This window comes from Gobio gobio, assembly GCF_949357685.1.
Source record: "Gobio gobio genome assembly, chromosome: 1".
NCBI lineage: Eukaryota > Metazoa > Chordata > Actinopteri > Cypriniformes > Gobionidae > Gobio > Gobio gobio.
Window position 1 is genome coordinate 79,380,362 of NC_137097.1, and position 24,198 is coordinate 79,404,559.

General features: G+C 42.8%; 1 protein-coding gene across 8 annotated transcripts in view; it reads right to left on the reverse strand.

Annotated features, from left to right (window-relative positions):
- The window catches only part of LOC307126136 (uncharacterized protein), an 86,971-nt gene that overhangs the window by 41,642 nt on the left and 21,131 nt on the right, over window positions 1-24,198 (reverse strand). For 2 of the 8 annotated variants that reach the window (XM_079816526.1, XM_079816525.1), the window contains 3 exons: window positions 17,220-17,335; window positions 11,295-11,336; window positions 787-1,338 (listed from right to left, as the gene is read on the reverse strand). In XM_079816526.1, coding sequence (XP_079672652.1) covers window positions 787-1,338; window positions 11,295-11,336; window positions 17,220-17,259 — 634 coding nt within the window. In that variant the 5' untranslated portion in view covers window positions 17,260-17,335. Of the gene's footprint in view, window positions 1-786; window positions 1,339-11,294; window positions 11,337-13,794; window positions 14,398-17,219; window positions 17,336-18,614; window positions 18,981-24,198 lie in introns of those variants that run through there. The other 6 variants (XM_079816524.1, XM_079816523.1, XM_079816527.1 and 3 more) reach the window with 4 other exon arrangements.

Sequence of the window (24,198 nt, forward strand, 5' to 3'; positions counted from 1 at the left end):
ATAAAGCTCTAAGTTCAATGCCAAGCGAGAAATTTTATTTAACAGAAGTTCCCTTTCAAAGCCTACAGCGAACGGCTGGTTTGTTCTACATCCCTCTACTTCCTTCTTTAATGACGTCAGTAGAACAGTTTGTGGACTAATCTCCGCCCACAAGAATACGCGAAAAAGGGGGCGTGGTCTTGTTGCTCTCCCACGTGGAGAAGAGGAAGTGTTGCGTTCGGTTGCGTTTGTAGAGTGAGTTTGTCGCCATGTCGTCCAGACGCTGTTATTTTCATCCTGGAGTCAAATCACCTTTGTTTGGCCTTCAGGGGCTGTAGTTTGAGCGCGTTCATCTCCCCGTTATGGTGAGAGGCGTGACCTTTCCGGGCAACGTGCGCTAAGCTGCTGTCCAATCACAACACGGGAACCGCTGGCACAATCAGAACTCGATACGTATTTCTGAAGGAGGGACTTCATAGAACAGGGAAATCCTCAAGCCGTTTTTAGGACAGTGAAAACAGCGGTATACAGATAAGCAAATTGTGTGAAAAAGTTTTTTTACACGTGAAACATGAACACATGTTATATTGCACACTGTAAACACAATCAAAGCTTCAAAAACACAGGAAAAACGGGACCTTTAATTATCAACCTAAATTATGCTAAATGCTTCTCATTTCCAGGTTCTGCCAGATCAGCAAATAAGGCTTTTTTATGATTTAAAGATTTTTTTTAATGCTTCATAGTAAATTAAATTGGTCTATGTAAACTCTACTGACAGCAGTCTGGTAGCAAATAAATACTTACGGTCCACTTGATCCAATGCTGAGCTCTGTTGTGTCCCCTTAATACCAGTGCGAGTGATTATTTCATCCACTTTCGGAAGTATTTGAGAGCGTTGTGTGTTTTGAAGTTGAAGGTGTCCTCCTCCACATTCTTTAGTTATTTGTTGAATAAATTCATTTCCAGGTTTCTGATTAGTGGTGCGTTTCTCATCATCTGTAGTCAGAATCATTGTGCGCTTCATCGCCTGCTCACCAAAGCAGTTCAACACTGAAGGCAATCTGACTCTCTTCTTCTGACTAAAATCCTCATGCTGTAGCACCAGAATGATCACATGAGGTTCTGGAGGAGAAAACTCTGACACTTTCTGTGCTATTTTCTCTAGATTGAGTTGTGAGCTGAGCAGGTGAATTGTGCTGATGACTGTGATGTTTCTCCCCACCACATTTCTACTGTGCTCCTCTACATCAGGTAGGGTTTTTTTCTTGCCAAACACTTGTTTATCTAAGATTATATTTCCCACTTTGTTGTTTTCTGATGCGTTCTTCCCCAGCAGGACAATCCTCAGATCACTCACTGAAACACACACATACACAATGTTGTCAAATGCACAGGCGGACAGTAGTGAAGTATTTTTACTTTGATAAAGTACAGACACTTGAAAGATGTACTTGAGTAGAGAGTTCTTCTTTGGGAATACTTTTACTTTACTACATTCTAAAGCATAATATTGTACTTTGTACTGCACTACGTTTCATATTGAATATAATTTAATACTTAATTACATTCTAAAAAGAGACGTGTTAAAAACAACACAGTATGTTGATGGTATTTTAAAACATGTTGTGTAGATTCAACAAACAATGTCTGCTTTCAGCGTTCTTCACTTGTTATCACTAACCAGACTGACTTTATCTCTGTCAGACAGAAGCTCTTATTGAGTTTAGATGTTGATGTTTTATTGAATGTTTCATCTGAAGTCTCCAGAATCAGGATTAGTGGCTCCTTCATTTAAGCTCTTGAACTTTGACTCGTTCACATCAGTTTTTCTCTGTTTGCTCTGACTGTGTGTTTGTTTTGCACATTTGAAGGACCTTGAGAAAAATATGGTGACAAACCAAAAGCTTCATGCCGCAATGCCTGCTGGGTGCCACCATAGTACAAAACTCATCCATGACTCCCAGCATGCATTGCGGCATGAAGCGTTTGGTTTGTCACCATTGTTGAGAGTCATGAGATGATTCTTGATGTGTGTGTTTGTCAAGAGTCAAACCTTTCTGAAAACCTTTTAAAATACAGTTACAGCAGCCAGAGAGGAATTGAAAGAGAAGTCAAGGATCAAGAGCTCAAATAAAGGAGCCAGTAATAAGATTCTGGAGACTTCAAATGAAACATCAACATCTAAACCTCTGATAATCTCAATAAGAGCTTGTCTGTGTAGATTCATGAAGTCTAAAACATCCAGATGATAAAATGTTCAAACAAACTCTTGAAAACATGTGAACAATACGCTTCAGTGTTCATCCAAACACATACAGTCACATCTGCCACAAGTTGAGTTACAGGTAAACACAGAGATGTGTTAAAGAAACAACACGGGTTGTGAGTTAAATTTGACACAACATGTGTTGTCCCTGAGCACACACACTACATGTGTTAAAATCTACACAACATGTGTCATCCCTGAGCACACACACTACATGTGTTAAAATCTACACAACATGTGTCGTCCCTGAGCACACACACTACATATGTTAAAATCTACACAACATGTGTCGTCCCTGAGCACACACACTACATGTGTTAAAATCTACACAACATGTGTTGTCCCTGAGCACACACACTACATGTGTTAAAATCTACACAACATGTGTCGTCCCTGAGCACACACACACTACATGTGTTAAAATCTACACAACATGTGTCGTCCCTGAGCACACACACACTACATGTGTTAAAATCTAAACAACATGTGTCGTCCCTGAGCACACACACTACATGTGTTAAAATCTACACAACATGTGTCGTCCCTGAGCACACACACAGTGATCTATTGATTTCAACAATGTAAGTGTATTCTACATACCAACTTTCAATTTTAACTGTAACGGAATACAGTAGGGCTGCGCAATATATCAAAATTATCGAAATTTCGCAAATGTGCATATCGCAAGGGCACGCACTATCTGAACGATTTTAATAGGCTACTTCAACATTGTGAAAAGTTTACGTTTTTGGTCGACGCATATAGCAGAGAATAGACTGAGCACACGACTGTTACTCATGTGACTTGCTTGACGTTAAAAAGAGTTATTAAACGTAATAACTTGCGGAAAACAACTCCTTGCAGTCTCGCTCTGTCTGACACACACACCGAAACGTGCGCACAAGCCGTTCTTTTTTTCTTGTCTTGTTACACACTCGAACTGTCAAATACACACACAGTTGAGTCAAAATGAGTCTTGATGAGTATTCATGTAAACACAGTCGCTTATGCTTTAAGTGAAAGATATCAGTTGGGGAAAGAAATGAAGCCAGCGCAAGTTCTGCCAGGAAGACTCAATCTTCACGTCACTAATTACCTGCTCATCTATCCAATCATATCCTTTCCTGTAGCATATAAAGGCAGTAATTACTCGTGTCTGAGTTCGCAGATACTGTCGCTTCAGCGGTTGACGACCCGGACGTTCAGTAGCGGTCGCTGGTCCTATTATAAAGTTAATAATGTGCATACAGTGGCGTTCTAAGTCCATGTCAGCCTATCATGCTGTTCGCTGGGCTGCCGCGGCAACAGACGCGAGTGCCTTCACTAACAAGAGCAAAATCGCACGTTCAGATTCAGAACAATCACTATCATGGAGGACTATCTGGGCATGTTATCAAAGACACGGCTGTGATCTTCATCACCATTCTGGCGTCATCACTACATCAGCATTCATCACAGTGATATGGTTATGCATTCTGATGCCGATTGGGTGTAGTATCTTACTCTTTCTCAACTTTGTCGCAAGCATGTCTGTATAGAGCAGACACATGCATTGTATGAGACGCGCACAGGTGTCTGCCGGTCTGCTCGTGCAACGTGATCGCTCGTTGCGGCTTGTTGTGTCGTAACTATCCATAGTGCTCGTAAATGATTCGCGTGACACCGGTTACCGTCATTTTTTGTTTAGAAAAGCTGAAACAGAACAGATGGCACAGCATATTAGACTCTATCATTCTCCCCACGAAAGCAGGGACAACAACACGGGTTTTAAAGCAACATGCACCCATTTAATCGGGGCTTCATGATGTACTGAAGCTGAGCTGAAATCGTGAATGGGTTCAGTGTTATCAGATCGCTAAAATTGATTTAAAAACCTATGCCGAGCAAATTATCTAAGTATAGCACCGACATATTATTAAGTGCTTTGAGCCATTCCGATTCAATGTGTTAGATTAATCTTCCAAGCAATGTGAGTTTGTCACATACTACATGCAATTAAACTGACACAACATAGTCAAGCTTAGAAGTGTTTTGGCCCGTCATCAGCAGAGTACAGATTTGCTGAAACATACGGGGCAACGGGGGCAACCAGTGTTGGAATGGCTTCCTTTCGTGATTCGACATGGCTTCCTTCCCTATGAGGAAGAACTGTAGCGTTCTGTGCTTATATAAAGGTGCTTTGCTTATTGCATCTGACTGCACCGTGATCAATCACTCTGTATTTTGGGAAAATCATATGTGGACAAGAGTGGATAACATGTGGAAAACCAGATAATTCATGCGTCTTTCTTGTAAGGGTTTAAAATACTTCTAACACATTTTAAATGATGGATACAAAATCTAGTTTAGGTTTTGATCACTAATATGCTATGTTCCATCCACATTTGCATTTTTGTCTATGTAGTAGGCGATTGAAAATTGTATTTTCTTGCTGCTGAAATACATTTTGAAATATATTTTGGTATATAGATTTCATCCAACTTCGAATATTTTTCACTGTTTACAACATACATTTACCACATAAAAAAATAAATAAATAAAAATAATAATGGGATATGTGCTACATATTAATAAATTAGTTAATTAAAACAAACACCTCATATATATAAGTAATTGTGTGCTTTTGTCTTTGCTTTACTCCAGTTAATTTGACTCTATTCGTGTTCTATTCAGCCTCTGATATATGGATACCTCTTCTATTTTTAGGAACTTTAGAATTTAGTGTTACGTCTCACTCGGTCCTTCCGTGCTAGGACGCCATGGCTACAATTATGAATAAAAAATAAAAAAAAGTGTGTATCTCGCTTGTACTCTCAGCACCATATGTTGGGTAAGGTTTGCATACAAAACAAGGTTTGACTCGATATTCGATAGTAGCACTAATTGAATTCTGTACTCAATCCGACTCATTTACATAAAGATTGCATCGTACAGATTCTAAATCACAGCAAGGGAACACAATTATTCAAATCTTTATGAATACAGTAAGCGAGCAAAGTGCGCTCCTTTATAAACGCATGAAACTGTCAAATGCTTCAGTTCAGATTAACTCCTACAACAGCGGAAACTGCTGTGGTCAATCTGACTACACCGAATCATGAATCTATTGCATGTTCTACTCTTCGTTGGTCAAACGTATGCACTAGAAGGCAGAATTAGCCAGTGAACAATCGCTGAACTATTCAATCCTGATTGCGCATATACTGCGTCATGTTAACTCCTCCAATTAGGCATTGCATTCAAGCGCTCAACAGACGTTTACATTTGCGTTTATGCATTCGGCGGACGGTTTTGTCCAGGGCGACTTGAGTTGCATTCAGGGTACACATTTAGCATTTCGGGCCTTGCTTTCCCTGGGAAGGGAACCCGCGGCTTGGCGTTGCTGGTGCCACGCTCTACTGTTTGAGATACAGAAAATACATGTCTGTAATCGGCTACACTCAATTGTAAACATCAACTTTTTAATTCTATCGAGACTAACACAATATACAGGGGAGTAAATTTAGCGTTGACTGTCGACACAGTCTGCACATGCGTATTGATTCCTGGCTGCACCACAAACGATGAGCTCTCTCGCAGTGAGCTTTTTCTCTTCACTTAAGCTGGCGTCATTGTGATTCGTTGCTTTTCAGACTATGATTCTGATGTCATACTGTGGGATCTCAGTGCATTATTGGCAGGCTGTACGTTAATCAGATGCACGAGGACTTGTCCGGAGTTTTACATCAACCCATTCACCTTAGTGAAATTATTCAGGCCAAAATTGTATCACGGCGTTGGTGAGCATGTCAAACTAACTATTAAAGACATCAGATTTTATTCCAGGGTCAAAAGAATTTTTAGGATTGCGATATTTGTCTCATACTGCAAACACGGCCAAAATCACAGTATTACCCTGCTTAGGCTATCAAATGATGAATCTCGCATTGATCTCTTTCATAGGTTCGGTAACTGAGTCGGGTTCTATACAGCTAGTTATGGTTTTATTAGCTAGTAAAGCTTAACCATATTAAACATTCTTTTCTTTTGCAAGGGCATCGTCCGGTGTTCTCAATCACAAGCGCATGTTACGTATCTGTCATGCTGATCTGGTTTAAGTTCTTTTGGGGGTTCTTTCAACAGGTTTGGCGGTTAGATGGCGCCTATCAAGCTGTGAGCGGGAGCTACGCCCAGGGGTTTAGAATCCTCCTAACTGCAGATGGGAAGAAATGTGTTCTCCAACTCACCCGTGCATGGGCCATTCTTTCAGATTGGTGTTGCTACGAACATAGCTCAATGTGTTGAGTTGGCATCCTCTACCAAGGTCTCCCCAATCAAGAAGCATCTGAATGCGGGATTCCATGATGGTCAAGATGGTTTTCTTCAGCAATGCTCAAACCATCAGGCATGTTCAGTAAACTCTCCCATAATTCCAAAGGTAAAACTAAGATTACCTATTTGTTTTAGCAAGCATCAGGTAATTTCAAAGCTTTTAATTTAACTCCTAACACTTAAATCATTAAGGTCGCTCTTCCACTTACACCTATATTCTGCTAGAAGCCGTGTTTTATCAGCCTTTTTCGGCTTCATGTGTCCAGGGAATCCACTTTAGAAACGAATCAGTTTGATCCTACTCTCTTTTCTATTCTGATCTTCACTTCTCACTCAATTTCTTTACTCTTTTCCTTAAGCATTCTAGCATGACTCTAAAGGTTCTGGTATCACATTAACAAAATCTAAGATGAAGAATAATCCGTCCCTCACTTCCATGGTTTCATCTTCACGTTCGTCCTAAGACTTCCGACCACTCCCCCCTATTTATTTATCTAATGGAGCACCTCTCTCTAAGGCCTGGTTCAGACTCACTTCTATACTGACCTTAAAATCTGCAGTCTACCTCCTTCTCTTCGTAACGGACTTTCCTACAGCTAAGAACGCGGAATTTCCAGGCCAGCATTCAAGCTACTGGGGAGATGGCGTTCTTCTGCATTCGAGTCTTACATAAAACCTGATTCAAAAATCATCCTCGAAGCTCAGCAAGCTCTCCAGTAATGGTCAAGGTAAATCCTTATTTAACTACTGGTGGTGGTGTTCCTGCCAATCCGGCAGTATGTTATGATAGCGTGGTCTTCTTCTATATCAAAAGATGGCCTGTAGCCATGTGTCCTATCTAAAGATGGTCTGTGAACCATGCGTCCTATCAAAGATGGTCTGTGACCCATGTGCCCTATCAAAAGATGTTCTGTGACCCATGTGCCCAATCAAAAGATGGTCTGTGACCCATGTTCCCTATCCAAAGATGGTCTGTGAACCATGTGCTATCAAAAGATGGTCTGTGACCCATGTGCCCTATCAAAAGATGGTCTGTGACCCATGTGCCCAATCAAAAGATGGTCTGTGACCCATGTTCCCTATCAAAAGATGGTCTGTGACCCATGTTCCCTATCAAAAGATGGTCTGTGACCCATTTGCCCAATCAAAAGATGGTCTGTGACCCATGTGCCCAATCAAAAGATGGTCTGTGACCCATGTGCCCAATCAAAAGATGGTCTGTGACCCATGTTCCCTATAAAAAGATGGTCTGTGACCCATGTTCCCTATCAAAAGATGGTCTGCGAACCATGTGCTATCAAAAGATGGTCTGAGAACCATGTGCCCAATCAAAAGATGGTCTGTGACCCATGTGCCCAATCAAAAGATGGTCTGTGACCCATGTGCCCAATCAAAAGATGGTCTGTGACCCATGTGCCCAATAAAAGATGGTCTGTGACCCATGTTCCCTATCAAAAGATGGTCTGTGACCCATGTTCCCTATCAAAAGATGGTCTGTGAACCATGTGCTATAAAAAGATGGTCTGTGACCCATGTTCCCTATCAAAAGATGGTCTGCGAACCATGTGCTATCAAAAGATGGTCTGAGAACCATGTGCCCAATCAAAAGATGGTCTGTGACCCATGTGCCCAATCAAAAGATGGTCTGTGACCCATGTGCCCAATAAAAGATGGTCTGTGACCCATATTCCCTATCAAAAGATGGTCTGTGACCCATGTGCCCAATCAAAAGATGGTCTGTGACCCATGTGCCCAATCAAAAGATGGTCTGTGACCCATGTGCCCAATCAAAAGATGGTCTGTGACCCATGTGCCCAATCAAAAGATGGTCTGTGACCCATGTGCCCAATAAAAGATGGTCTGTGACCCATGTTCCCTATCAAAAGATGGTCTGCGAACCATGTGCTATCAAAAGATGGTCTGTGACCCATGTGCCCTATCAAAAGATGGTCTGTGAACCATGTGCTATCAAAAGATGGTCTGTGACCCATGTGCCCTATCAAAAGATGGTCTGTGAACCATGTGCTATCAAAAGATGGTCTGTGACCCATGTGCCCTATCAAAAGATGGTCTGTGACTAGGGTTGGGTACCGAAATCCGGTTCCAATATGGCACCGGTACTTATATAACCGGTATGTACCGGACCGAAACAGAACGCAGATTTCAGTTCCTCATTTCGGTGCCAAAATTCAAACGTGCTTTCGCGTGCTTTGGCTGGCACCGAGCCAGAGACAGACGCTCAGCGCTGGTCACATCACAACTCATGACAACTATTCAGTGTTTTCAACCACATCATGTTTATTCCAGGTTTCAGACATTTAAATGCTCATAAGTACGTTAGGCTACTAGCAAAAAACACACACTGATGTCTATGAAAGCGGCAATGACAATCCTTTCAGGCGGTTATAATTTGACTAACGTTACGTGTTTTATTCACATCAGATACATGCACATTATATAGTAGCTATATCGTTTACTCTATTCTTCCTCCAGTTCACTGGTCACTTACTTTCATGTATTTTGTAAGACGAGAATGAACTCAAGTGTTGTAAATCCGACAGATCCGATTCTGAGGCGCAAACTAACATGGCGCCGCCCATTGCGCTTTATAGATCAACTAACACACATTGACTCACACATTTGAACATTAGATAGTTTGTGACACAGTTAAGAAGTTTGTGAATATTTTGAATAAAAAGAAAAAACGAAATAAACCCGATACAGCTGAGCTGTCAGCGCTAATGCGGCTGCTGTGTGTCATGTGAGAAACATGACGCGTCGTCATGGAAACATTAAGGCGATGCGTTCTAAAATATTGAGCCAGAGAATATGATCATATTTCAAAATAAAGCTGAAGCTCGAAGCTGGTTAGTAGCATACCAAGAATACAGACTACTGCTGTTATTACTGTAACTGTTATTTAGAGTTATATTAGGCTTGTTGTAGTTGGGTTAGGTGGCTATTAGGTTTTACTGTGAATTTGTAAATAAGTCAATTATAATTTGTAAATAAGTAAATTGTGTTTTGAATTTATTTATATTCATACATTTAAGTATACATTAAAGTTTTAATAAATGGTTCAATTTAAATAAAAAAATAAAAAGCCATTTAATGTCATCCACCTCGTTTTGTGGCCTTTAAAAAAAAAAAAGTATCGGTTTAGGCACCGTTTAGGCACCGGAACCGTTTTAAAAGTATCGGTTTGGCACCGGAATCGAAAAAAACCCAAACGATACCTAACCCTATCTGTGACCCATGTGCCCTATCAAAAGATGGTCTGTGACCCATGTGGCCTATCAAAAGATGGTCTGTGGCCCATGTGCTATCAAAAGATGGTCTGTGAACCATGTGCTATCAAAAGATAGTCTGTGACCCATGTGCCCTATCAAAAGATGGTCCGTGACCCTTGTGGCTTATCAAAAGATGGTCTGTGACCCATGTGGCCTATCAAAATATGGCCTGTGGTCCATGTGCTATCAAAAGATGGTCTGTGACCCATGTGCCCTATCAAAAGATGGTCTGTGACCCATGTGGCCATCAAAAGATGGTCTGTGACCCATGTGGCCTATCAAAAGATGGTCTGTGACCCATGTGCCCTATCAAAAGATGGCCTGTGGGCAACGCGTCCTTTTAACAGATGACCGTGGCCCTTATGTCCGTATGTCATGGTAGCTGTGAATATCGCGTTAGGAATTAAAGATGGCCGGTGGTTTCGCATCTTAACCCAAAATATTACATGGTCTAAAATCTATTTTTCTCTTCTCTCTCCATTAGGAACTTCAAGATTCAGGACCCGTGAGTGTACTTCATAAGCCGTTCTTTGGGGGTGGGCCCCGTTCCCGGTGGATCCTCCTCCACCTATCTTTGGGGGTGAGCTGTGCCCCTGCATTCGTCTTCAGGCAGGATGCGCAGATTCCGTACCCTCGGAATGCGAATTACGAATGGGGCCTACGCCAAAGAACTTGATTGCTTGCTGAGCTCCTAAATAAATGTCATTGTTACAGCATTAATTCTCCCGAGTCTTTCTGGCAGAAATGAAGCCAGCGCAAGTTCTGCCAGGAAGACTCAATCGTCACGTCACTAATTACCTGCTCATCTATCCAATCATATCCTTTCCTGTAGCATATAAAGGTAGTAATTACTCGTGTCTGAGTTCGCAGATACTGTCGCTTCAGCACCACCATCCTCCCCACCACCACCAAGATGGGACCTTTCCTCCATCCCACCCTACACCACCAATCGGGCCTTCCTATCATCCTCAACCACCAGATGAGCTCTCCCCTCTACCCCAAAGACTTCAGGATGTTCTCTTCCTCCATCTACCACATCACCACCAGATGGCCCCCTTCCTTACTTCGCGGGGGGTGAGCTGCGCCCCTGCCTTCGTCTTCAGGCAGGATGCGCAGATTCCGTACCCTCGGAATGCGAATTACGAATAGGGCCTACGCCAAAGAACTTGATTGCTTGCTGAGCTCCTAAATAAATGTCATTGTTACAGCATTAATTCTCCCGAGTCTTTCTGGCAGAAATAGATTTTACACACTTAAAGCAATATCGTATCGCATATTGAATATCGCATTATTTAACAAGGATATCGCATTTTTTTTCAATATCGCACAGCCCTAGAATACAGTTACTCATAATTTGTATTCTGAATACGTAACGCCGGTACATTTATTCCGTTACTCCCCAACACTGTCTATATATACTGGTATGTTATCTTTTTTGGACTTACTGTTCGGACGATCACCACTTGGACTTTGGTCTCTCTTGCTTTCTGCAACAAAAATTAAAAATAAATCAAATTAAGTAGGCTATATCTGCATGATGATTCTTGTTCTCACAGATTACAGTCATTTTGTATCTGCAATTTAAAATTGTACACATTCTAAACATGATGTATTTGTACTCAAAACCCACATAGGAGGGGGCGTCCTCACAATCTTGCACAACGTTCCCTTAAAGTTCTCTAAAGGTGACGGAAATCCTGAACCTTGACAGAACATTAGGGATGTTCCTAAAATGTCCTCTTTTGGTAATGGAAGTGCTGCAGCAGTTCAAGGTTCCTGATATGACTTTAGGGTGGTGTTCCATTTTGGTCATTTTATGGTCACATAGCAACATTACAAAGAGGACATTTGGGACGATAACAGAACTTTCCCACATAGTCCTCTGTTCGTCATATAATAATGTTCCTATTATGACTATAGGGGGACGTTCCATTTTGGTTATTTTATGGTCACATAGCAATGTTACAAAGAGGATATTTGGGACGTTCAGACATTCATAGACGCTGCCAACAAAGCTGCCAAAAGTATCATTGAACCCAGCCTCATGTACTGTGCCACCTGCTACTTTACCATGCTCTCTCTCACCAATAGAAACAAGCTCCTTAAAATCACTAACACCTTCTCAAAAAGAATTGGTCTTCCAACTAAGATAGTTAATGAGAATTAACAAAGTTTTAAATGCTGGTGTTTCATTGAAAATAATAACGTTTGAAGTCGCTATTATGGAGATCAGCGTTTGCTTTAGTTGGGCTCTTGAGTCTTGTCATTTTCACATTAGATCATCTCTGGATACTGTAACAGTGTTTCCAAAACATGTTTGTTACAGCAAAAAATTTAAGAAAAATTCTGATAAAATGAATTTGCTTAATCATTGATGGTGATACAATCATCATGGAGTGGCCTGAGTTACTGCTCCTCTCCTGAGTCTGGACTCTGAGAGTGTTAACTATTCTGATTTTAAAATTCATTATGCAGAAAGTGTTTTGAGCAGTGTCTTTTAGACTCACACAGACATTGAGAATGATCGCATGAACCTCAACAATGGTGACAATCAACAAAATGCTTTTTTGTGACTTTAGCTTGTTTTGTGATGCTCAGAGTTCTGTTGAGCTGAATATTTGGTCACCATTGTCGAGGTTCATACGCTGATTCTTGATGTCTGTGTCTACATGATCCTTTCTGAATAATTTCAGCATAATGACAAAAAACACTTTCAATTTTTTCAAAGCAAGACAGGATTTTATGAAGTTATTATGGAGCTATAAACGAGAGAGGAATACTATATTAGAGATCAGTGAATCAGGCCACAAGATGATTAAATCATTATCAATAAACCCACTGGACCACCATGTGAGATTGTGGTCCAGTGAGTTAAACCATGGAACTGATACGCAGAAGGTTGCTGGTTCGATCCCAGCGGTCACCACCAGTGTGTCCTTGAGCAAGGCACTTTACTCCATGTTGCTCCAGGGGGATTGTCCCTGTATTAAGGGCACTGTAAGTCGCTTTGGATAAAAGCGTCTGCCAAATGCATAAATATAAATATATAAATATAAGAAACCAAAATCATCCGATCAAGTACTTTTTTTCACAGTTTTTGTTATAACAAATGTGCTTTACAAACACACAATTACAACAATAATAGAAAAACTAAAGTTAAAAAGTCAAGGGTCAAGAGCCCAACTAAAGCAAACGCTCACCTCCATAAGGGTGACTTCAAACTTTATTATGTTCAATAAAACATCAGCACCTTCTCATGAAGAAGTTTTGTATCTGTTGTGAACTTCAGTTGTTTGTTGAAGAATAGACCAGGAGACGTCGGATCAAGACAGAATTATTCTTTTAATGAGAACCTTCTGTGCTGCAGGTCGTCCGAAAACAGTCTGATTTTAACAGTACAAAATAAGGCAATTTATCTACATGTTAGGGGGAGTGGTTATACAGCAGAGGGGGAGACATTCAAACAAAGGCAATGCATATGTTGTGTAGGTAAAAGACACACCCTACTATGAAATCCCTACCAGTCCCATTGAATCAGCATAGCTATTCGCATGCTGATACTAGCCAGGCCAAAGAGCCATAAAAGATCAATGTCTGGGCTGGGCTCCCAAAGGTGGGCTTTGACTAATTTAAAACACAATAGAGAATAACAGGTCTGGCAGGAAAGGAGACTCTTGTTAGAGCCTTTGAAGTCAGTAAAAGAGGTCTGGGAGATTTGCGTAGCAGACTAATTCATCTGATATCATAATTTTTACCTAAAATGCTAAATGCAATGTACTTTCTAAAATTTGTAATCCCACAATTCCCCCCTTTGGGAGTTCTAATAACTCCCACATAATACAAATTTAAATCTTCATCAGTCCATTCTATAGCTTATGTTTTTGAACATAAGCCCCATCTTCTAGTCATGTAACTTGGAAAAAGTTACAGGCACATTTCACTTACTCTGTGTTGATTGTCTGTAGTGACGAATGACATGCTGCCACAGAAACAAACATGCCACTAGGGTCCGTGAAGTTCATTACGGGCAATATTCTTTTGTGGTTGGAACAGTCCTTGTGAGTTCTTTGTTGACCTTACAGGTTTCCGAACCATGAAGAATTATCTTCAGTCATCTGATGTAATTTTTGCTGAAAGATCAAGAATGTCTTGTTGGATTTTTGTTCAAGTTTGTCCTTGACCACCATGTTTGCGCATAAGTGAGTCCTTGAATGCAGCCATCTTCTGTGTTGGTGGTAGGAGAGAACCAGGGTGCACCTGCCATTGACTTGGCTGAGCAGGATGTTATATACAGACGTTCCTCCCATCATGTGCCACCCATGGGATTCCTGCTCCTACTGAAGGCAGCTGTGGCATGCAAACGTTCTTTCCAGCAAACAAGGTGTTTCTTGACATATTCATCAGCTCTAAGAATATGTTGTTTCTGGAGTCTACACTTTGTGCGATGGCCATGATGATTAGTAGCAAGGCAATCTTGATCATGTTGATGGAAGACTGAAGTTCCCGTAGATTATTCTCTGCGTTGTGTATTTTTTTTTTTTTTTTCCTATTCTTCTTCTTGACAGTTGACTCAGTAGTTGGTCTCGTTGTCCTTCAGAGGTTGTGGCTTCATAGGCAGGTGAGAATCGGTGCATATGGGTCTGGGGACAGCCATCAATAGGTATCTGCACAAAGAAAAACAAAAGACAACAGAGCAGTATTTGTTCTAAAAGACAGCAAACATCAGGGTTGTCTCATCTGTTCAATTGGAGTCTGCTATTGTTGTTCCTTCTTTCCCTATTTGTTAATTCCTGTGACACCTAAAGAAACAGTGAGGTAAGGATGGACTAGTGGATGGGGATGCCTACAAGGGAATCTTCGCCGCAGGTTTGGCCCCCGAATGCCTGTTGCATTCAGTTCTTTCCTGGGCTCCTCACTGATTCGTGTCCTACCCTATCCCTGTTGGTGGGGGAACAACTTCATAGTGTGACACATGACTCCAGGTTTTCCTTCCCTGACACAAAACTGCAGCTGCTGTAATGTTACCTTCAATCACTTGAGCTGAACCCTCAACAAACAACTCCAATTCTGCATTCTCAATGGGAGTTTCTGCTATTTCATTCGTAGTTGCGTTTGTAACCGTAACACAATCATGAGTCATTTCATCCTCTAACAAAACTTCAGTCATTGCTGACATCATACATGAGGATGGGTTTGTGACTGGTGGACTCTGTAGAACAATGTTCGGGGCTGTGACGCTAAATTTCACTGAATCAACAGGCACATCAGATACTGATTGAATGGCTACATCTGTTTCAAAGAAAGCTTGCAAGTCAGGATTAGCGTTATCAGTCTGACTAACTTCATTCACATCAGTTTTCTCTTCAGCTTTGTTGAGGTTCAATTTCTTAGTCAAAGAAGCTACTCTAGCACAGAGTTCTTCGTTCTGTTTCTCTAGCTCTGAGATCTGCTGAGACTGTTGTCTAGCTAGCGCTAAACCAAATTCTCTGTGACAACAAATAATGCCTTTCACATTGTTCTTGCGAATACATGCTCCTAAAACTTTTTTACATTCATCAATCGACCAATTCTTGTCCGGATGGATCTCATATTTCTGAGTTAGTTTTTGTCTAACTTTCTCGGTGACAATTAAATTCATCTGCACTCCTAACTGTGATATGAAATCACTGCTTGTCCACAGAGGAGCTGCGAGACCACCTTTTTCAGTTGTGGGGGTCAGTCTAGGATTCTTCCTAAACATTTTTGAATTTCTTTGGTACCACACACCCAAACACTCACTTCTCTGATCATTTCTTTGTTAACACAGCTCAACTATTGTTAACTTCCTTGACAAAAACAGAGGACAACACAAATATTAACTAAATGTTAATCTTCCCTGCTTGAAAAACAGAGGATAACTCATCCCTAAAAAAACACGTTTTTTAGAGGGTAACACAAATATTAGCTATGCTAATCTTCCCTATTTAAAACAGAACAATTATTAGTTTGTGAGGCTAATAACTTCCCTATTTGACAAACAGAGGATAACTCATCCCTAAAAAACACTTTTTAGAGGGTAACACAAATATTAGCTAAATGCTAATCTTCCCTATTTCAAACAGAATTAGAGGGTAACACAAAACACAAATATTAGCTAAATGCTAATCTTCCCTATTTCAAACAGAACAATTATTAGTTTGTGAGGCTAATCTTTTCTGTTTGATAACAGAGGATAACTTAGTTAACCAAACCCTACAGCCGTCTGTTAACTCTTCCCTGGCAGCCAGAGGATAAACAAATTTGTACTGGTCTTTTAAGGTTCTTTTGGATAGAGCAGCACTCACCACAACCCTTGGTTGAAAGATTCAGTCTGGAAAATCTTTGTTCAGCTGGAAGTTTCGCTCTGGATTCCAGTCTGGAACGTAGGCAGATCTTTTTCTTTGAGCTTGAAGTTTCAATCTGGATTTTAGGTGAGGAAGCTGGAAACTATATCCGGGTCACGGCACCATCTGTTGTGAACTTCAGTTGTTTGTTGAAGAATAGACCAGGAGACGTCGGATCAAGACAGAATTATTCTTTTAATGAGAACCTTCTGTGCTGCAGGTCGTCCGAAAACAGTCTGATTTTAACAGTACAAAATAAGGCAATTTATCTACATGTTAGGGGGAGTGGTTATACAGCAGAGGGGGAGACATTCAAACAAAGGCAATGCATATGTTGTGTAGGTAAAAGACACACCCTACTATGAAATCCCTACCAGTCCCATTGAATCAGCATAGCTATTCGCATGCTGATACTAGCCAGGCCAAAGAGCCATAAAAGATCAATGTCTGGGCTGGGCTCCCAAAGGTGGGCTTTGACTCATTTAAAACACAATAGAGAATAACAGGTCTGGCAGGAAAGGAGACTCTTGTTAGAGCCTTTGAAGTCAGTAAAAGAGGTCTGGGAGATTTGCGTAGCAGACTAATTCATCTGATATCATCATTTTTACCTAAAATGCTAAATGCAATGTACTTTCTAAAATTTGTAATCCCACAGTATGAAGGACATACATTCAGACTGGTTTGTAATAAGTACAGATGTTAAGCTCTGCTCTGTTTCTATTGTCTGAGTTTTGTGAGGTTATCGTTGTGTTAAGTAGAGCCTGTGCTTCAGTCCAGGATGGGCCTTGAACACTGATGTTATGCTGCATTTGGCTTTATTTTTCAGGCAGTGACTGGTTACAATTACATTAGCTCATACTTGTGTTGTTGTTAGCTAATGGTTACCTGCAAAAGATTTGCATTTTATAGAAAATATTTCAGAATAATAATTTTTTGACAAAAAGGCTTTTTTTGCATAAGTCATCTCCTCATGATACTGACTTATCATAAGTCTGGTAAAAGTCTTACCTCTGGTAAAATCAGCCACATCCTCAGTTGAACAGATCATGCAATTCTACTCCTGTAGTATAATGCCTTATGTCAAGAGTGTGACTTCGGCCATTTTAGTTTGTTTTCTGAGAAACCTGAAAAAATTATTTGGACAATTATTTTAAGAAGGTGACGATAATCAAGAAAATAAAAGTGCTTTTTTTGAATGACATTTAAGAAAAAGTTGAAAATAAAGTAGGTTTCAAGTAGGTTAGTCAGTTTAGCTCTAATTAAAAAAAAAAATTGACAAGGGCAGCAGGGACATTCTGAAAATGTTCTGGGAACATCACATTTTCAAATAAAATAAGGTTCCCAAAATGTTCAGAGAACGTCCTGAATGTTCTGTGAAGTTCCGCCAAATAACGCACCCCCCGACCCTTAAAAGAACTCCACATTGTGACGTCGCTGAACGCTCTGGGAATGTCGTTGACACCAGCGGGGGCGTTCTGAGAATGTTCTGGGAGCATAACGTTTCTAGAGGGGATGGTGCTTTGAGTGAATAGTTTTTAGATAGTAATGCAAACATTTTGCACCTAAATTTAGTGTCATCTTGTTGTGAATGTCCTAAAAAATACTCAAATAATGCCTAGCTACAGCACATATGTAAGAGGAGAAAAATACTGTTTCACCAAATGGAGTTCATTCTGCTGTGTGATTCAGAAAATTGATCATTTTTTAATTTAAAGCAGATTACTTATAATGTTACCTTTGAGATTCATGATTTACAGGTTTTTTTTTTATTCAAAAGCATTTTTTTGCAAATTCAGAACAATTAATTCAGAATTGTGATGACTTAATTATAATTGAATACATTTAAAGGATTTTTAAAATACGTTCTCTCATGTGTCGACTCTTGAGAAAGAAAAATTACACAAACTACTTAGAATTGTTTATTGCATCAAAAGGTAATTAGAAAAGGAAAATTAAATGTAAGTACAGTTGAGGTCATAAGTGCACAAAGTGTTGTTTAAACTATTTCACAAATAAAAGATGTTTAGATTCGCGCCCTTCCTCTTCTCCCTCTACACGGCAGATTTCAGACACAACACTGACGGCTGTGTCCTGATTAAGTTCTCTGATGACTCTGCCGTCGTTGGCTTGATCAGTGACGACGACGACACAGAGTATAGAGGAGTGACGCAGGACTTTGTGGACTGGTGTCGGCCAAACCACCTCCTTATAAATACAGGGAAGACTAAGGAGATGGTGGTGGATTTCCGCAGACACCGGTCTGCTCCCCCACCAGTGAACATCCAGGGAATTGACATTGAGAGAGTGGACTCTTACAAGTACCTGGGTGTTCACTTGAACCATAAACTGGACTGGACTCTCAATACAGAATCATTATACAGGAAGGGACAGAGCAGGCTCTACCTCCTGAGGAGACTGAGGTCTTTTGGAGTGCAGGGGGCACTCCTGAAGACTTTCTATGTCTCTGTGGTGGCATCAGCTATCCTGTACGGTGTGGTCTGCTGGAGCAGCAGTATCACTGAGAAGGAGAGGAGGAAGCTGGACAAGGTCATCAGGAAGTGCAGCTCTGTCCTGGGCTGTCCTCTGGACTCAGTGAGGGAGGTGGGTGACAGAAGGGTCCTGGCAAAATTGTCATCTATGCGGGGCCATGAATCACACCCCCTGCAGGACACTCTGTCAGCTCTGGAGAGCAGCTTCAGTCACAGACTGCTCCACCCTCGGTGTGTGAAGGAGAGATTCCGAAGGTCTTTTCTTCCTGCTGCAGTCAGACTGCACAATGAACACTGTTAGCATGAAACTCTTTTCTACTGTAGCAATATTTTTATTTTTATATTTTTATAATATTTTAGTAATGGGCCATTTAACTGTGTAATTCCCGAAACGGTGCAATATTTGTTAGCATTTTTTTATTTTTTTATTTATTACTTTATTTATTACTAGTTTATTTTAGGATTTTCTTTTTCTTAATGTTTGTGATACTATTTTTCCATTGTACCCCTGCTGTTGCTAAATGCAATTTCCCCACTGCGGGACAAATAAAGGATTACTTACTTACTTACTTACTAAAAAAAAAAAAAATCTGACCCACTGTATATTAGATGTCCTTAACTACTATGTACTAACATTTTAATTAATAATTTGATACATTGCACTTATTGTGTACATACATGTTTTTACATTGTACTTACATTTTTAAATCTATCTGTATGTAATTACATCTGTAATTAATTTCTGTAGTTACATTTGCAATTACACAGTTGACACTTCCCTTACACCTAACCCTACCCTTAAACTTACTCAGACCACCACACCTGTCCCTAACCCTACCATTAAACTTACACACACCACCACACCTGTCCACAATCCTGCCCTTAAACTTACCCACACCAACACACCTGTCCCTAACCCTACCCTTAAACTTACACACACCACCACACCTGTCCACAACCCTGCCCTTAAACTTACCCATACCCCCACACCTGTCCCTAACCCTACCCTTAAACTTACCCACACCAACACACCTGTCCCTAACCCTACCCTTAAACTTACCCAGACCACCACACCTGTCCCTAACCCTACCCTTAAACTTACCCATACCACCACACCTGTCCCTAACCCTACCCTTAAACTTACCCACACCACCACACCTGTCCCTAACCCTACCCTTAAACTGACCCACACCACCACACCTGTCCCTAACCCTACCCTTAAACTCACCCACACCACCACACCTGTCCCTAACCCTACCCTTAAACTTACCCACACCACCACACCTGTCCCTAACCCTACCCTTAACCTTACCCACACCACCACACCTTTCCCTAACCCTTAGGGCTGTGCAATTAATCGAATTTCGATTTCGATTTTGCCTCCCAACGATCACCAAAATAGTACAATCGAGAAAAAACGATTATTTTGCCATGTTCAGTTCCCTTTCGAGGGAACTCGCACTGCATCGGGACGACGCTTTGGGGATGCTCCCTTAGCATCAGCGAATCTGAAACCAGAATGCCAACTAGGCCAATCCGATTGGCGTGCGTGATGACGTCATTGTGACGGCATACCCGGAAGTATAAAAGGGGAGCTGGAACGTAATGGCGGTAGTTAATGCTCTTCAGCAAGCGCTATCTGTCAAACTGTCTGTCTATTTACTGTTGTATGTCAGTGAAAGTGTGTGATTGAAATGAAGTGTGAAAAAGTGAGAGAGTTCAAGCAGTGTGTGCATCCTTGCCCTCGCTACATGTCGGGCTCGGATACACACCTGCTGTGTGTGCACTGCCTGGGCGTTCAGCATGCTCGAGCGGCTCTCGAGGGAGCCGCTTGTGAGCATTATGAAAGCTGACGCTCAGAGTGCTCCGCTCTCGGCGTGAGCCCCGTGGATCGGTCCCGCATCCGCCGAGGCGGTGCGGCGAGGCTGGTCATGGGGCTCACGGATGGACTGTCAGCGGGACTGGGACTGCTGAGGCATTTTCCCAGTCTTTATCTGACAGTTCAGATGTTCTCCTTCCCCGTGTGGAAGCCCGCGCTGCGGCTTCTTCCCCCGGGGCGGAGGACGCGATGTGTGAGAGGTCTGATTCTGAGGAATTAGACGTACTCAGCATCGAGGCAGTCAAAGTCATAAGCACTTCTTAAATATGCAAGATTCCATCCACGCGATTGCTGGGAAAAAAGAAAAAAAAGGCAGCGCGCAGGTTATGGGTCTGCAATTAATGTGAACACACGCGATCGGTGTGCATGAGATACTGGTTGGCTTAACGGACGAGTCCGTATAGTAAAATAAATCAGTATTTGTCTGATATGGCTGCATTTAAGTCTGAGGATTTAAATGAGATATTATCTGACTCTGAGGAGTTAGATATTCAGTCATTTCAGACCATGTTTCACTGTATTGTGTGACACTGTTTGGCTTTTTTTCTCGAGGGATGAAAGCCAATTGTATTATGACGGCTTGAACCACGTTGCTGAGGCAACGCGGGGTCTATGAGTCCGTATAAATACAAATAAAACAGTGTCGTCTGATTAATTACGGCTACATTTAATTTTAAGGAATTAAAATGAAATATAATCTAACTTTGAGGAGTTAGATATTCAGCCTATCATTCAGACTACGTTTCACCTTATTGTGGCTGCATTTAATTCTGAGGAATTAAATTAAAATATTATCTGACTTTGAGGAGTTAGATATATTTTTTATTCAGCCTGTTATTCAGATCAGGTTGCACGGGTTTGGTGATTATGATGGCATTTAATTCCGAGGAATTGAGTGTCATGTTATCCGACTTTGATAAGTTGGATACTTTAAATTCTGTCACCCAAGCGTGTTTAACTTGTGAACTGGATATTCATCTAAGATGGAGCCCTCCTGAAGTTGATGTCGTTCTCGCCGCCTTGTGGCCTGCGGGACACATCAGTTTCAGGCAATTGCTAATCGCAGTGTCCGCTCTAGGGTTGTGGCCCTGTTGAGCTGCTCCCTTAGATGAGGCCCCCTGCTGGCCAGCCCCCTCTCCCGGGTAGGAGCGATCGAGGTCGCCTCCCCTGTGGAGTTTTCGGGAATCGACGCTGTGTTCCCGCCGTCTAGTACGCTTCGGGCCACATCGTTTCCCCGTGCACGCGTGCTGCACCAGCCGCCTCTAGCAAGACTTGCGGTGGTCCAGCAAACGCGTACGCACACCGAAAATCTTCCTCGATTTCGCCCTGCCGGTAAGCCGCTTCAGGGGGTCGGGGAGGAGGCTCGGTTGACACCCAAGACCGGCCTCGAGAGGCTGGTTCCCTTAGCAGATTATCTCGGCGCATGGTTATGCCTCCGAATATATCAGCTTGGGGCCTGCGACTGTAGGAAGGGGCATACAGACTGCAGTCCGGTTACCTTCCCCTGAAGTTCAGTGGGGTGGTCTGGACGGCAGTGGTCCCTGGGCAGGTTCGGGTAATGGAACAGGAAGTTCACTCCCTGTTGGTAAGGAGGCCACAGAATGTGCTCCTCCGCCAGACAGGGAGTCCGGGTTCTACAGCCAGTACTTCATAGTTCCTAAGAGGGATGGCGAGTTGCATCCAACTTTAGACCGGAGGTACTTGAATCGTTCTCTGAGGAGATTCAGATTCAAGATGCTTAGCATTTCCTCCATTGTGATTCAGATCCAGTCTGAGGACTGGTCTGTCACGATGGGTCTGAAGAGGACGCATACTTCCCTGTATCCATCCTTCTGTGTCACAGGAAGTTCCTGAGGTTCGCTTTTTGGGGCAAAGCGTACCAATATCGGGTTCTTCCAGGCGGCCTGGTCTCTAAAATGAAGCTAGGCCACAGCATCACTGTGAAGCAGTTTAAGGTCTGCTGGGGCTCATTGCGGCTGCGTCCAACAGAATATCTCTTGGCCTGCTGCATGAGACCCTTACAGTGGTAGCGGGGAATCAAGGGGTTTTCCTCTGGGGAAAACCATTCTGTATGATCAGGGTAACGCGCAGATGCCTTCGTTCCCTAGTCATATGGAAGAAACCTTGGTTTCTGTCCCAGGGGCCAGTGTTGGGAGCGTTCTGTTGCCGGGAATCCGTTTCAACAGACGCCTCCCTCACTGGCTGGGACGTGGTTATGGGAAGTAAACCAGGTGGCTTTCCTTGAGGGGAAATCCATTCTGTATGATCAGGGTAACGCGCAGTGGCCTTCGTTCCCTAGTCATATGGAAGAAACCTTGGTTTCTGTCCCAAGGGCCAGTGTTGGGAGCGTTCTGTTGCCGGGAATCCGTTTCAACAGACGCCTCCCTCACTGGCTGGGACGTGGTCATGGCGGCCGCTTTGCGAGAGGTCTGTGGGAGACCAGGCATTTCTCCTGGCACATCTACTGCCTGGAAATGCTGGCGGTCTACAAAGCTCTGAGGAGCTTTTTCCCGGACCTCCGCAGCCACCATGTCCTGATATGGAAGTAAACCAGGTGGCTTTCCTTGAGGGGAAATCCATTCTGTATGATCAGGGTAACGCGCAGTGGCCTTCGTTCCCTAGTCATATGGAAGAAACCTTGGTTTCTGTCCCAAGGGCCAGTGTTGGGAGCGTCCTGTTGCCGGAAATCCGTTTCAACAGACGCCTCCCTCACTGGCTGGGGCGCGGTCATGGACGGCCGCTTTGCAAGGGGCCCATGGGAGGGCCGTCATTCCTCCTGGCACATAAATTGCCTGGAGATGATGGCGGTCTACAAAGCTCTCAGGAGCTTTCTCCCGCACCTCCGCGGCCAGCATGTCCTGGTACGGACAGACAATACGTCTGTCGTAGCGTACATCAACCGCCAGGGGGGACTGAGGTCGCGCTTTCTGTACAGGATAGCACGCCGAGTCCTCCTGTGGACCCAAGGGAAACTGTTGTCCATCAGGGCAATGTATGTCCCGGGGGTCCAAAATCAGGGAGCAGACATCCTGTCGAGGCAGGGGCTGAGGCCCGGGGAGTGGCGACTCCACCCAGAGGTGGTGGAGGCCATATGCAAGAGGTTCGGCCCAGTGGAAGTGGATCTGTTTGCGTCTCGAGAGACGTCCCACTGTCCACTGTGGTTTTCCCTCACGCATCCAGCTCCGCTGGGGCTGGATGCCATGGTGCAGACGTGGCCGAGGCTGCGTCTGTACGCATTTCCCCCGATTGCTCTGCTCCCGGGAGTCCTGGAAAGGGTCTGTCGACAGGGGGTCAGTCTACTTCTGGTAGCACCCCGTTGGCCGACTCGAGTTTGGTTCTCGGATATCATAGCTCTGCTAGCAGGTCAGCCGTGGGAGATTCCTCTGAGGAGGGATCTCCTATCTCAGGCGGCGGGTACGATATTTTACCCCCGCCCGGAGATTTGGAACCTGTGGGTCTGGCCCCTGAGGGGACCAGGTTCATAGAGGCTGGCCTATCGGCAGACGTGATAGAGACCTTACTCAGCTCCAGGGCTCCGTCTACGAGGAGACTGTACAGCTTCAAGTGGAATGTATTTTCCACTTGGTGCAGAGAACGTGAGGTGGACCCAGTTAACTGC